Source organism: Tinamus guttatus, unplaced genomic scaffold, assembly GCF_059628265.1.
Source record: "Tinamus guttatus ecotype Peru unplaced genomic scaffold, ASM5962826v1 Tinamus_guttatus_pri_ptg000048l, whole genome shotgun sequence".
Lineage (NCBI taxonomy): Eukaryota > Metazoa > Chordata > Aves > Tinamiformes > Tinamidae > Tinamus > Tinamus guttatus.
Genome location: NW_028288582.1, coordinates 3,668,921 through 3,684,202, shown reverse-complemented (window position 1 = coordinate 3,684,202; position 15,282 = coordinate 3,668,921). Strand labels below are relative to the sequence as shown.

At 45.4% G+C, this 15,282-nt stretch overlaps 1 protein-coding gene across 1 annotated transcript in view; it reads right to left on the bottom strand.

The window, feature by feature from the left end:
• Positions 1 to 5,118: 5,118 nt before the first annotated feature.
• The window catches only part of RHOJ (ras homolog family member J), a 46,489-nt gene continuing 36,325 nt past the window's right edge, over positions 5,119 to 15,282 (bottom strand). Inside the window, exons 2-5 of the mRNA XM_010218137.2 lie at positions 12,639 to 12,697; positions 7,791 to 7,955; positions 6,441 to 6,536; positions 5,119 to 5,396 (exon numbers count right to left, since the gene is read on the bottom strand). Coding sequence (XP_010216439.1) covers positions 5,244 to 5,396; positions 6,441 to 6,536; positions 7,791 to 7,955; positions 12,639 to 12,697 — 473 coding nt within the window. The 3' untranslated portion in view covers positions 5,119 to 5,243. The remainder of the gene's footprint in view (positions 5,397 to 6,440; positions 6,537 to 7,790; positions 7,956 to 12,638; positions 12,698 to 15,282) is intronic.

Below are 15,282 nucleotides of genomic sequence, written 5' to 3'. Positions count from 1 at the left end.
CCACCTTCTTGATGCTGTAATGTTTCTATTCATGTCTTGTTTTGCCGGCTGAGGAGAGTTTAGATCACAAGTCAGTGGGAGACTTCTTCCTGCCTTCAGAGGGTCTTTATTCCCTACAAGGGAAGTTAGTATTTATAATAGCTTTTTGTCTTCATTTTTACACCGAGCAAAAACGTGTCATCTGTCATAGGTAGCTCTGTGCTCACCTCCTGTCACAGCAGACGCTCCTGCATTCCTGCTAGAGTTGTGAACTGTTCTGTTATTTCCAGGTTTCTTTTTTAAACCGCATAAAACACATTACAAATTCTTTTTAGGGAAAAAGAAAACACAAGGAGCAAAGCACACGTGGCCAGTCTCCTGTATGCTGCCTTCCTTTTGAACAAATAATCTGCAGGCCAACATATTAGCATATGTTGCCTTGCTTTGGTGGAGAAAGCAAATGAGCTTTCATCTGGCTTGAGATGAACTGATGGCATTACAATTTAGTTTTAATTCAGACGGAGTTCAATACTGCCAGCCAAGGTGTGCATGCTGTGCCACTGTGGGGAAAAAAAGCTGCAGAAAAAAAGCAGAAAGCACAGGCTAAAAGAAATAAGCTGCATAAGCAAGGAGGCATCTTCCGTGTCTGAATTAGAGGGACATTTTTGTTAGAAAGCAGCTCAGTGAAAACACATCTGCCAGGCACATGCTGTCAGTATAATTGGCCACTGGGTTGCGTGCTACGTACAAGCCTAGGTGTGATGAGGGGAGGCAGCGACAGAAATTATTTGCAAGCATTTCCACAACCTATTCCAAGCTCCTTCTAAGGACTCTCAAATTAGGTCTCTGGAGTCAGAGAACAATATCTTGGATGAGATCTTGACAGCTTGCTTTCCACGGGAGATGAAGCTCATGCATCTTTATCAACAGGCAGTGGCCAGGAACGAAACTTCCCCTCTGTACATGGTGGAGATTTTGCTAACCCGGAGGGATGTTCAATTCCTTGCCTGGAGTTTGCTGCACTGACTGTTCCTGGGGAATTGCACTTGATTTGTGTGGTGACATGCTCACGGCTTGACTTCTTTCCTGGTTCATTACTTGTTTCCTTTCTGTCGTGCTGCCTTGGAGTTTGTAGTTATCTGACAGACCGTGGTGCTGGGCAGGACAGAGCGGGTAATTTGTACAATGGGAATGCAAAATCTCTGCTTTTTGGGTGTACACAGGTCACCACCATCACTAAAGGAGCTAGAAGAGCTTTTGTTGTAGACTAAGTACATGGACGGATCACTAAAGACCCTGTTCAGGGTCCCTCATTTACATGAGTGGTGCCACTGGGATGGAAGGAGACACGAGGAGGCCGGAGGCAATTCCTAGTGAAGTAAGATCCTCTGCAGCATGGTGAAAAGTGACACAGTCTGGCTCCTTAATAAATGTAGTTTCATTGCATGTGAAGATGCGGTGTGTCAGGCTCTCTCTTGGCTTATTAATGGTGTAGAAGGTCAGCATCAGGTCCCATGCTTGGGTGAGTTGATGGAAAGATTCACCTCATGCCATTGGTATCAAGGTTGGGCCTAATTCAAGGCAATGGGTTACAAAAGTTTCCTTAGTCTAAGTTCCTTAGTCTAATGCAATAGATGTTCTTGGTGAGGTACATACTATTATGACAGTGGGTGTTTAAAGGGCAGGGAGAGAAGAACTGAGAGTGTTGGCTCATTTGGGCAGGCGGGGTGAGCTTCTCAGCTTGAAAACTGCTCCTGGAGGTTGCACATACGTTGGGCCAATGCCTGCTTGAGCAAATGGTCCTCCATGGATCCTTGTTCCTGTGCTCTCCCAATCTTTCCTGAGCTCTGGGAGGCACAGGTTGAACTGTGGAAATCTCTGTGGAACTTAATCAGGTCCAGATGGAGGTGGCGATACGGTTCAAGTGAAGTTTTACCAACGATCTGGTGGGAAGTGATTTCTGCAGGTTGTTTTAGCGGGATAACAAGTCTCCAGTGTATTAATATTCCTTTCAGGAGTCTGTATGAAAACCCTTTGGGCCCTTGATCTATTTGAAACTACCAGTTAAGGCTAACGGATCCTATCAGAGTATTAAGGTTTCCCAAGAGGCTGAAGGAGATGGGTTTTCTGGAATCTAGCAGATTTTTAAACGTTATGAACGTTTTTGAAATGAAAGCTGCCTCCTAACAAATGTCACTTGGGAAAGACTTTGACATTGGTTGCTTTAAGGAGACATCATCAAATAGGTTCCTGGAAAAGCTCATACCCTTTACAGCTCTCCTAACTGTGTTTCTTTGAAGATGGAATCAGAGTCTGATTTCCAGCTAATGTTACAGGGAAAAACACTCCTTTTACCTGGCAAACATTTGCTGGTTTTCTTGTTACTAAGGATGCATAAAGATAAGCAGGAGTTTCTCCTGCCTTATGCCTGTGCTTGCACTGTGCCTGCTGTTTTGGTATTTCTGAAAATATGCTTTGCTGCCTGTTCACTCACCGTCTGTTGGCTCTTAGAAAAGGCATTAGGTGTGGTTTCCAGATAGCCAATGTGTCTCCTTTAGTACACCTACAATATATTTCTAAAGCCCATTGGTCTGGGCTATTCCTCCCTTCCCAAAACCACAGCTTAACAGGGCAGATCCTTATCCAAATGCCATGCTGCATGGATAAGCGTGTATACAAAATCTAACACAGGAATAACACGGTTTGAGGGACCTGTGTTCATGATGCCCTTTTTAAAAATATTTATTTCTATTGGTGGCAAAATTGAAAATAAATTGAGTGCAGGGGCTGTTCCTCAGGGGATTTTAACCATTCTCCTACCCTTGCAATGCCTGAATGTCAAATTTTGGTCACCATCAACTAGAAAAACTTGCAACTGTCCTGCTACATAACCTTGATAGGCTTGACTTTGTAAGTGCACAGCAAAGCCTGCTTTACCTCAACATTTTGTGTGTGCATAATAATACTTTTCTATCTGCTTTTGATGCAATGCAATGATTCATTCAAGATTCTGTAGCTTAATACATTAAGGTAGCAGCATTTTAGCTTCTGCATCACAGTATTTTTTTTTGTTGTTGTTAATTTTCCTCAAACTACTGCAGTTATATTAATGCTGTAACTGCCTATTTCATTTCTGATTTAATGTGCCTATCCTCTGCCATCCCATTAGTATTAATAGGTACTCCTGATACGAGGCAACACACCAAAAATGTCATTTGAATGTTTGGGGCTTTCTCTGATGTGTGCTGGGTTTGCTATATTGCACTTTTCCAATGTGTTCATTATTCTGTGATAAGCTCAGCTGTCAGTCTCGGTTTTTATTTCCTCTTCATTCTGTGAAGCTAGAAGAATATCTGTCAGCTCCAACCTGAGTGTTTGCTTTGCACTTCGGCTAACACAGGCTTCACTTACTTTACCCAGAGACTTGTATATAGGCTAGCACTCCGCAGCAACCTGAGTCAGGTGCAACAAATAATCATCCTATTTTATTTCCACTGAAGTAAATGGCAGCGCAGCGAAGCTCTTAACACTTTTCTCTGAAATCTGTTGAAAGCTTTTTTCTTGTTGTTTCAGTGGACTTACACTCCCTATGTGTCTTTGTATTTAATCCACTCCTTGCTTTTCTCATGCTCCTTGGATATCTTTAGACATGTTACAGCGGAGCTGGCTGCCCGTTGCCCAGCTGTGTCACTGCTCCCTGTGACACTGGGGCCGGCAGCGCAGCCTTCATGGCACCAAACTGGCTCCTTCCTCAGCCCTGCCCTCACTCCGAGCTCTCTTCTACTCACCTGCCTATTTGAGGCAAATGCCTGGGACATAATAAAAACAAATACAGACTCTAGCCAAGGAATGCCGATGATAAGGAAATCTTGCTTTCATCTGTCTGATTTATCACAACATCATTTTCATCCCTGCTAGTGTGCAGACAGAGTAAAAGCAACAGGACAGCGGGACAAAACTTGATAGTGTTGGCGTCTGCCTGGATGTATATTGGGGTGTCTGATTTGGTTTCTGCTGGGGTCGATGGTAAGCAAAAACTGTGCTAGAGTGCAAGGAGGAGCTTGGATCCTGAAACTCCCTTCCTTTAAGGGTTGGCCTTGCCCTCTCTGTGCTCTCTTCTCATGGAAGGTCCTTCCTGAGGATCACAGTCCTCTTAGACAGCGCTTGCAGTAACAAAGACGGGAAAACAGGAACAGAAGCAAAGAACAGTGGGAGAAGATGGGGCAGGAAGGGCTACAACTAATGGACGTGTTTTTAGCTCCTGCCTGGTGGGTTACATCAGCATGACCTTTGGCTTTTTTTGTTGTTTTTTGGTTGTTTTGGTCTCTTGGGTGAGAAGATTTGGAAATCCTGCTGCTCTGTCCAGAAAAATTTCAGTTGCCATTACAATATTGTCCTTCAGGTTCTCAGAGGGGAAAGGAGGTTTTTCCACCCTGGCATTTCACGTCTAGGGCAGTGCTCTTTGGTGGAAGAATTTCTTGGTTTCAGTATGCTAACGCAATAACTTTTGCTAGCTCTGCTCTTCTTTTCCCAGCTTATGGAAATATGGCTCAGCCTGAACATTCACCTGTAAAAATACAGTTATTTGCATTTTCGTTGTTGTAAGAACATTCCTTAAGTCTGGAGGTAAATGTTGATCTGTTTTGATAGCTTGGGTGAAGCGACATACAGACACTATGAAGATTCACTGTTAAGTGAAAAAAACAACAATCGCTCCACCTTTACTTTCATGTAGTTTGAACAGCCTAAAGTATATCCTGAACTAGCAAGTCTTATAAGAAAAGTAATTTAAAAATACATCCTACCTATAGTGTATATCTTACATATTAGAAATCTACAGATCTCCATGTGCTTTCAGTCAATTCAGATTCAATTCCTAAGTATGCTAAGTTCCTAATTTTCATCAATCCTTGCTTAAGGCCACAAGTTCTTTTCTTTTTTTTAAGTTCTCTTTTTTTTTTTTTTTTTTGGCACACAGCACCTTCCCCTTATTCCTAAGGCGAAGACTCAAGCAGGAGCAGGCATCCTGATTTATACTGGCTTGGCACAGGCTGCGCACAGCTCTGGAGGATTAGGAAAGCACATAGACATAAGTTGGCCTAGCATGATGCAGCTTGGAGGTGTCGCAGAATGGAGGGCTCCTCTTTGGGTGAAAAAGGACCCTTTTCTGGTCATTTTCCCCGTTTCAGTTGCCTGTGACCTTCATTGCCTTTCTAACCTGCTTGGTTTCATTGGACTCGTCTCACTCTTCTTTCCAGGTGACTTCACACGATGGTGCAGCAGCCACGATGGTGGCACTTTGCGCAGCGTTTCTTCTTCTTCTTGGGGTGGAAGATGGTGAGGATCGCTTCATCGAAGACGGTTTTAAGGCCTTTCTGTGTGAGGGCTGAGCACTCCAGGTAGCACTGAGCTCCAATCTTAAAGAGAAGAGAGAAAACGTGAGTACCTGCCATTCAGAGAGTCCAAATAGCCTTGTTCCAGCCCTTTCTCCATACACATGCTGCCTGCCCAGACATTTGAAAACAAGTCCAGGTCCTATCTGTGTTTTCATATCCGACTGCCTAAGTGACTGAGGGACAAGATCAGGTCATCTAAGCAAGGGAGGGGAGATGCACCCATATCTCATCACAGGAGCAAGATGTGGAGCAGGAATTCCCAGCCAACCTTGTCTGAGCACCTCCTGGGCCAGGAATTTGGCCTCCATCCACATAGCGGTGGGTTTTGAGGAGGTACTGGCTGCGGGTGGATGGGTAACTGATCATGATCCGAGTCCCTTGCGTCTCCTCCTGCTCTGTGAGGAAGGTGTAGCAGCACGGAGGCCTTCCAAGGCCTTCCTAGACCTCTGTGCTACTACAGATTGCATGGCTGAGATAAACGAAAAGTGAGATAAATGAGAAGAGTAAGGGAGAATCGAGTTGTCAGTGTTTTTGTAAGGGATACTTCTGTCCCTAAGCTGTCGCTAGCAAGCATGGGGAATGCACTTAGAGGCTGCTAAATCAAACATAAGGATATGAGATGCTTTCGATGCGACTGTCCCATTTAGGTAGGAAACAGGCTGCTGCGGCTCCTGTGCTCTGTCACTGCTTGGAGGGATTTAAGAGCAGCTCACGATTTCTTAGCAGCATAAGCAAAACTGAATATTTGCCTTTCTGCCCTCTTTTTTCCACCACCCCAAAGTAAATAACCAAGATTGCAGTAGTTCCCAGGGCTTTGGCTAAGGTAAGGTAGGCAGTGAAATACGTTTTGCTGCCCCTTTGCAGACTGTTGTCCCCTTGCTGCTTTGCCTATAGCTCGTCAGGATGCTCAGGAGTTGCACCCTGTGTCCAAATCCAGCGAGTCCGAATGCAGGCCATGGCCTCTGGGACCAACCAGGGACCCCGGAGGAGTCCACCATTAACAAAACAAACCCAACATAAAGCTATGATGAACCAGTCTCGCAAGACCTCAGAAGAAGACATTACCTCTTTGGCTAGCTTCACTCCGTGCTCATAAGTGAGTGGTTTCTCCTTCATGTAAAGTAGCCGAGCCAAAGTTTTGGGATCGTCACGAAGATCAATCTAGTGGGAAATACATAGACCTCGTACTCAGTGCCACCTCAGTCTAATACTTGAAGTAGACATTCACAGCTTTGCAAACCCACAGTCTCCTTGCATAACAAGAGTCTCCTTATGCCCTGTCTTCTGCCCTCCTGAGCTCAGATGATACTTCAGAAATGAAGGACACGTGTTTTCCATTTGTTTTTATATATATTTTCTAGCTAACATGAGTTAGTTCTGCTTGATTGGTTATTGGCCTCTCTAGAGGCCACAGCTCAGATACTGCGGTATGGTAAAGACCATCATGCTTCTTTTCGTGCTTCTTTGGCCTTGTGCAATGCCATCTTGGAAAGTGCCTGGAAAAACTTGGGCTGTGTTATAAAAGGAGGCTGTTGGGATCCTGCACTGCATCCGACATAAAATACTGTGACAGACCAGACAGATGCAGTTCAGGGTCTGACTGACTTGAAACAAAATCTTTTATTTCTATGGGAAATATCAAAGTGAAACATTCTGGCATTTTGAACCCATTCATTTTCAGAGTTATGTTCCAACAAATGATACTAATACTTTTAAATGGGTGTTTTAGATTATTGCAGCATGGAAAACAAAACCCGTGTTTGAATGATTAGACTTTCCTCCAGCATGAACATCCTGGTTCTGATCAGGACTTGATCTGTTTCACTAACTTGGCTTCAGTGTGGCAGTGCTTGGACATTTCCCAGACTGCAGTATCTGGGAAAACTGGGAAAACTAGTATACTGGTCTCTGGCTGCTCTGTGCATTGGAAACAAACCCTTGTTTAAAGAATTCTTGATTGATTGATCCATAGGTTTTATGGCCAAAATAAAATGTTTTGATCATTTAGTCTAATAGAGCACAACAAGGATGGTGACTCAGTTGCTGATCTAAAGAACAAGGGAGGCTATTTCCTGCCCATGTCTCTAAGTCAGTGGAGTGGTTAATTATTCTTGTTCTCAAAACTTGGTTTGAGGTTTGATTCTGCTGCTAAGCCCCAGACTTGAGTGCATATATATATATATTTTTCCACTAAAGGCCTGTTAGAATTCTTTTCTCCCTATGCATATTTGTGCTTTGGTAGCATATTAATGTCCACTTAGGTATAGAAATGGGGATCAGCTATGTCACTGGTGACGTGCATGGTGGGACATCTGCATGCTGGCTTCCATTCACAGTCCCAGATTTTCCCTCTAATCATCGAGCCCAGCTGAATTCCGCATAGGAGGTGAAAGAGCTGCTCCCCCAGGCCCATACCTGCGTTCCTATGAGCACGTAAGGCACGTTGGGCATGCAGACCTTCAGCTCGGGAACCCACTCCTCCTGGACGTTGTGGTAGGAGGCAGGGTTCACCACGGAGAAGCAGATCAGGAAGACGTCCGTGTTGGGGTAGGACAAGGGTCTCAGCTGGTTGTAGTCCTCCTGCCAGAGAGGGAGGACAAGCGTGAGCAGAGGGAGCAGTGCAGAGCTCTTCATGGGCGAAAGGGCACGTCTGATCCGTGCGTGCGGCCCGTGTGTTATTTGTGGTGGCGATGCTGGTGTGGCGGGTAACGACCAACTCAAACAGTCGCCGTCACTGATGGTATAATAAAAAATGGCATTTGGGGGAAAATCTATCTTGAGGTTGTGTGTGTGCTTGCCTCGGCCATCAGGCAATACGAGAGTGGCCTATGAAATGTTATTTGACTCTCATTGCTAGCAAATATTTGCACATCTAGGGACTTTTCTGTTAATATTAGGGGCATTGTTAGTCTTAGCAACCTCTTCTCGTGGTAGCTGAGAAGAGAGTGGATTTTCTACGAGCTGGACGAGCAACCGTGCTGTGCAGTGAGCTGCCTTTGACCATTGAGTTTCAAGCAAGAATGTGGGTCCCTTTTCAAGCTGGAGATTTAGGGAGTGAGCAGAGGTTTTGCAAGCTGTGGGGACGGGGACGGGCCTCCAGTGAGAACACACAGAGCTGCACCTGGTCATAATTTTCTGCTGCAACTTTTTTTCTGCCTGTCAGAAAATTTCAGCACAACAAAACAGATATTTCTAGTGGGGATGCACCTGTTTTGAGCACTCTTTTTTTTTCTTGCAGGGGGAGGTACAGAATTAAAAGAAGGGAAAGAAGCACAAAACTGGAGGACAGGCAAGCATAATTCAGTGTGTCGTCAAACTTGACTCCGAGATGGGCCTTTGCCTTAGAGCTGCTGCACTCTTGGCAAACCTCGAAAATCTCAGCGGCACCATCAGTGCTGGTTATAATTGTCAGAGACTTCTACAGGTGCAGTTTTGCTTAGCTAATAAAGAAATGGTAGATAACTCACTGGGAAAACAAACAAACAAACAAGAAAAAAAAGGAAGATATGCTGTGGCCCAAATTTGAGATAAGGAAAAGGATCCCCAAGGAGAAGCTGGTGCAAGATTATGTTACCGTGTGCCCAGAGTGGATATTAGGTTCAGCATTGCTTCTGTTTTCCCTTGGTTAAGTCAGGAAATAGGAGGGCTTTAACTCAACTAGGAGTTGAGTTGGACAAAGGCTTTTTTCTAAATTTCTTGTTCACTAAGTGGGCAATTTTAAGGTGACCCACATGACTTCTGAATAGACAACTTGTTTCTGGAATATAATAACAAAGTATGCCAAGACATTTTGCTCTAAACTTTTCTAAAATAAGCAAAGATTTATTTTTGTTATTCCTAAAGAAGTTTAAGAAATATCCTAAACTACGAACAAAATGTTTTGTATTGAATGTCTGGAGCAGTATGAAAGGCAAATCCACTGACTAAGTAACTGAATGTCACTTCTCCCAAATTCACTTCCACAGGAAGAATACAGCCCCAGTAACTGCCTCTAGCCCCAGCCCCACTGCACTTTGCAACCCTAACTGCATATTTCCTAATGAGCTCTGTACAGTTCGTTTGATGATACTTTTCTGACTAGGCTTAGCTAAAAATCATTCTCTTTGACCCATCTCTATGGAACAGGGGAAGTTTTCATGTGGGGCAATTTCAATTGGCAGAACATTGTCTGGGATCTCGGTCCTTCAGTGAGGATTTTCCCTTGGTGCATATTCCAATACAGCTCTCTACATTGGGCAAATCCAGTAATGCAGGTGACCTGGTTCATTTTTTTAGAAGTGAACTGGCCCATGTCTTTTCAGTGGCAAAGAATGCATTGATTTGAAAGATGATGTATATGACAAGAGGAGGTGTTTGTGCATATCAGCTCAAGAAAGAGTGGTACTCCCTGCACGGGAAGCAACAGGAAAAGAAAATTGAGAGGTGACGATGGGGCCAGGAGCGATGCAGGCAACGCAGGAGGAAAGCAGGCACAGGAGGAGATAAATACGAAGGCAGGAAGTGACATCCATCTCCTGGCTGGTGAAGCAGAAACAAAGCAGATGCCAAGAGAATGGGATTAAAGGAATTATTACATTATATTGACAGTGGAGTTTTATGTGGATGCTGCGGGTGAGGGAGGCCTAGCATTTTGCCTCCTTGATTAGGGGATGTTATTTTAACCCGGAACATTGAAGCCTATGGCTTCGCTAAGATTAAGGATGCTTACACCACAGTGAGCATAGGCTGACACTAGGTGCTTGGCATTTTCTGTGTGTTTTTGGCTTAATCATTACAAAACAACCACCTGAAACAGCCACGCGGTGGCAGCAGACCCTTGAGGAATTGTTTGTTGGTTTTATTTTTTAAGGAAGAGATTGGCTAAATATATCCAATTTCAATATTCCAGACATGCCCGGCTAGAGGAGCTGTTAAAATTGCAAACACAGAGCCAGGAGCACCGCTCTGCCTGGGGGCAGCAGCTACTTGCAGAAGCAGTCGTTTGGTTTCATAATTTCATTTTTGCCCGTTGCTTGGGCGCTCCTGGCAAATCCTTTCCGGGGAGGAGCGTTCCCGCTCGGTGCTAGCGGCACGGAGCATTATGTAAGCAGTGAGGAGGACAAGGTGCTCATCGCACAGGGCAGCGTGTCGGGGCCCTGGGTCGCTTGCCATGTCTTGGTGCCACCACCAGGCATAAGCATCATGCCCAAGAGCAGAGCTGGGGCTCCCGGACCATCCCCGTCTCCCTGGGCTGCTGGGAATTTCCAGTGACATCGGATGAGGGTCCCATCCCTATTGGCATCTGCTCCAGCATCAGGCTTGTAATGGGCCTGGTTGAGATAGGACCCGCAGGGATCATCTCTCATACGGGGCCAGTTGAAGTTGAGCAGTCTGGCAGCGCGCGGCACAGGAAAGTGCAGCAGAACTTGTTTTCCTTAAGCTGCTGCCTATCCCTGTCCCCGCTCCACTTCCTGCCGTGCCAGCCCTTTAAAGCACTCTGCACCTGAGTCCAGCTTGGGGAAAAAAAAGAGACTTTTCTTCCCCTCCTCCTAAGACTTTTTGTGCCAGGGATGCAGAAAACCAGATTCCCCCGGCCTGGGGTCTCTGCCAGCTCTCCCTTCGGGCTGACAGAGGGTCCTGCTGCAGGAGTACATTTTCCAATTGTTCTTGTATTAGCATATGTTTTATAGCATAGTAATGTCAAGCGCTATTTTGGGCTATGACTTCACACCGATGTCTCTGGAAAGCTACGCAACGCAAGGAGAAGGCGGGAGGAAACAGCCCAGATGATCTGTCATTGTAGCTGGAGCATGTGGGAAGAATCAGACTCCATGGAGATACAATCTACTCATCACAGGGTGATTCATGCACTGAGTTTTGCCTAGATGACCGGGTTTTCTAGACTGAGATGTGAAATGAAAGTAGTCCTGACAAATAAGGGACATCACTCAAAGGCAGGTGGTGCCTTGGCTAATTTGAGGCATGAGATGGCAAAATGATTGTCAAGGAACAGAGGGAAGGGTGAAGTTTGTCAGAGAAACAGATTTATGTTTCTTTGAGCTCAGGAGGACAAATAGGAGGATGCATTGCTGAGAGTGGGAGGTGGAACCATCAGCCATACAAAACAAGTTAAAATATGACACAGAATCGAGTATAATCTCGTCTCATTTGCAGTGGCCACATTAGTCTTGAATTGTTGGCAGATGCAGGTGTGTGTTGAGCTCTGTGTTGATATGACCTGCTGCCTGTATAGGCAGAGTTGATAACTGAACACCAACCTTGAATTACTTGTGCAACACAAGGGCTTGGGTCGTGTTTGGGGGTGGACTTTTAGATCACCTGCTTGGGACATGTAAATAGAAAGGATGGTTGGACTGTGGTGAATACCAAGCTAGCCATGAAGTTAACCATGTGAGAGGAATAAACTCAAAACTGAAAGCACAGAGGTCCCAGTCCTGTCGAATGTGGATTTGTCTTTATAGGTGGTCGGTCCTCATGCAGTTTTTGACATGCTGCAAGCTACAGCATGTAACACATAACCATCTGGAAGCACTGGGGTGTCCTCCTGCACTCTTCATGCCCAGTGTAGCAAACTTGTAGACAAGAAAGTGCTCCTGAGAGCAGAACCTGGTGCTCAGGAGGGCAAAGATGACTCCCCAGACCCAAACTGTTTCCTCTTCTGCTCTGAGCCCCATCATCCGGGATCCTGTTCCCTCCCCTCTTGGTAGCCCATACACCAGGTCTCTTTGCAAACTGGTCATGGTACCACACTGTATCAGCCCCTGGGCAGTGGAAAGGGTAAAAGCCTTATAAATTGTGCTGTATAAGTTAGTGTGGGGGTAGAGGCTGCTATAATCTACATTCTTGTCCCGGCAGAGGGATGCTGAGATGGATGCCAGTCTGCTGCAGTTACCACTTAAAAAGTCAATAGCTGTTGACTGATAGCCTGATGCTACATTATATTAGTTTTCTGGCTTTGGAAGCAGGAATATTTCACTGTATCTCCGATGCCAGCATGTGGCAACTGTACGAAAACACTGACTTTTTATAAAACACTGTACCTGCACTATGAGTTCCATGTATGGGTACAAAACAAGCTAACCAGGCTTTATTTTTTGATTAAGCAGGTGCTTCAATGCTTAGAGGGATAGGGAGGAAAAGGAGCACACCAACATGTGCCGGGATGATGACCAGCTTCTGCTGCAGATGAAAGAAGGACACAACTTGATTTATTGCTCATGTTCAGCACAATTAGAAATTTATAAATGTTTTGCAGTAATTTACCTGCCCTGCAGTGTCATAAAGTCCCAGCAGGTGCTGTTGTCCTCCTACAGTCACAGTTACTGAAAGAGAGAAACGGAGAGAGGCCAGTTATGAGAGGCAAGTGTGAAACAGAGGGTTCATTTTTATACTTCTCCGTATTCAGATGCTGATCCGTGCTTCCCAAACCAAGCTGATAAATTCAGCCCCAAGTGAAAGCAACCTGAAGTCACAACAAAAGCAAATGCTGTATGCCAAGCTCTTATTTCTTAGGAGGCAGCCAAATCAGATGAACTGCCCAAACTGCTGCTACTCTGATATCCAGAGACCACTGGATTTTTTCTTATGTCTATGCAGCCACCATCTGACACCCACTCGGTGCTGGAAATCCCAAGGAAATGGTTCCTGTCCCACCCTGCGCCTACTGGAGTGGGTCTAGTTTTGATTCTCTCAGAGGCCTTTTTGTTATTGTATTTGTTCAGGGTGGTGAAGCGTTAGGAAGTGGGTGGTGTTTGTGTGTTCGAGTGGTCTTGGTGGAGCCGTGTTGCCTCCCAGGCCATCTGCCTTTCAGCATGCGCGGGGAGGTCCTGTAATTGCAAGTGAAATGGTGGCACTTAGTTGTGCATGGTGGATGCTTAGAGGGATGCGGAGGAAGAGCAGCATGTGCTGGGATATTGAGCAGGTTCTGCTGCAGATGAAAGAAGGGCACGGCTTGCTTTACTGCTCATGCTCTCCACTGCTTTAGTACATGCCACTTTGAGCTTCACAAAATGTTTTCGTTGCCTCCGGTTGAACTCCTCTATTAGCTGATCTCTGTAATCAGTGTAATCTTATCAAGCATATGATCTGTGTTAATGGCATTTCGTTGACCAGTTAATCTCCTTAAATCATTATTACTCGACTGGAAAGAAGAGGAGGGACTCCAGTTCCACTCATCACTCGATGGGAAGATTTTAAATGTTCATTGGGAAACTTGCTCAGAATAACAGTGTTCTCAGGCTATGGTTAGTTTTAAGGCACACAAGCAAACAGTTTGTATGAGCACAGAGCTGTGGCTGGGAGAGGCTGGGGCTGGCATCTATTGACAGATCACCACCTGCAATTAATGAGATCTGAGAAAGATTAACATTACATTTGGCAAATAGGAGGCTTGAAAACATCACATAGGTTCTGTTGATTTTTTTTAAGCGGTAAGACTTAATGAAGAAAAACGTCTACCTGGCAGTAGAAACTGATAGTCACTATGCTGGGGAACTAAATCCTGCCTCAAATCTCTTAGACTTAAAGTCTCTGCCAGTGAGGTTGGACAGATTGATTATTCAGCAGCCTTATGAGCTTGCAAAGCAGTCTGGCAATTTTGCCAGTGTATTACAAGGACAGGATTGACATGCTGAAAGGCTCAGCGAGGAGCAGACTTGCTGATTAGAACAAGACAGGTCACCATCGCGTGACTGCCAGTGCTGCCTTGGCTCCGGCACAAGTGAGATGTGGAAAGAGGCAATGGGAATGGTGACCACGAGTCCTCCTCCCATTCCTGCCCTTGAGAGGTAACTCATACACGGTGTGGCTCTCACAACACCTTGAAAGGGGGGTAGCTCTTGAGTGTGGAGGTAGAACAAATGCTTGAGGCCCATGGTGGAAGAGCCTAGGGAAGGGGGGAACCCCAAGGGAAAGGGGTGCAGATGCAGACAGACACCAGGCAAAGGCCTTGTCACATTCCTTGAACCAGACCCAGACTCCTGACTTGAACTAGCTGAAGTAAGCCCTCCCAGCATGCTGGGTTTCAAATTCTTGGGCTGTATGGACTCTGAAAAATGTCCCAGTGGAGGTAGGAACTGTGTGGAGCAAACTGATGGTAGGCTTGCTTTCTTAGCTCTCTTCCAAGCAGCAGTCTGTGGGCCATTCCTGGTTCTGCCCTTGTTGCTAGAGGTATCTCTTCTACCCTAATCTCAATGTATGTGTGTGTGTTGCCTTTTTTTTTTTTTTTTTTCCAGTTGCTATCTCTGGTGAGCCTTCAACCTACCCCTGCATGAAGAGATGCAGGAGTCAAACCCTTTCTGTTCATTTACCCTATTCAAGGACCAGCTATGGCGTGATGTATCCTTCACTGAAGGCAATTTTACAGATGCTCTATGTCATCCATACATTGCTCAGCTGGCTGAGGTGGGAATATACCAAGTTGGCCACAGGTGGGCATCAGAGAAGCTGTATGTTCTTGGTTTAATTTGTATGGAACTTGCAGAATGATGCAGACAGCCTCCAAAGCAGGGTGCCTGCGTGGCAGCTCTGTGGCACGTGCAGTTGCTGATGATCTAACGTGCCAGATGAATCTGAAGAGGCACTTGCTATGCCCCAATATTGCCAGTTATCCAGCTTCATCTCTCATGATGGCTGACCCTGAGCATAGGCAGACTGAGCTTCATTCTGCTTGCAAAACATCAGGTCAGTTCTTCAGTGTTTTAAAAATTTAAAGATCACACAAAAATTTCCTCTATTCAGGCTCAGGATTTTGCTGTAAAATTTTGCTGACCCATCTTGTGGTGGCATCTGACTGACAGAGCTGCACTGGCAAAAAGCCCTGGTACAAATTGCTGCCTTGTTCCAGTAGGTAATAGGACTTGGAGATAGACTGCCTGGATAGAAGTCCAGGCTATCTCAAGCATGCTCT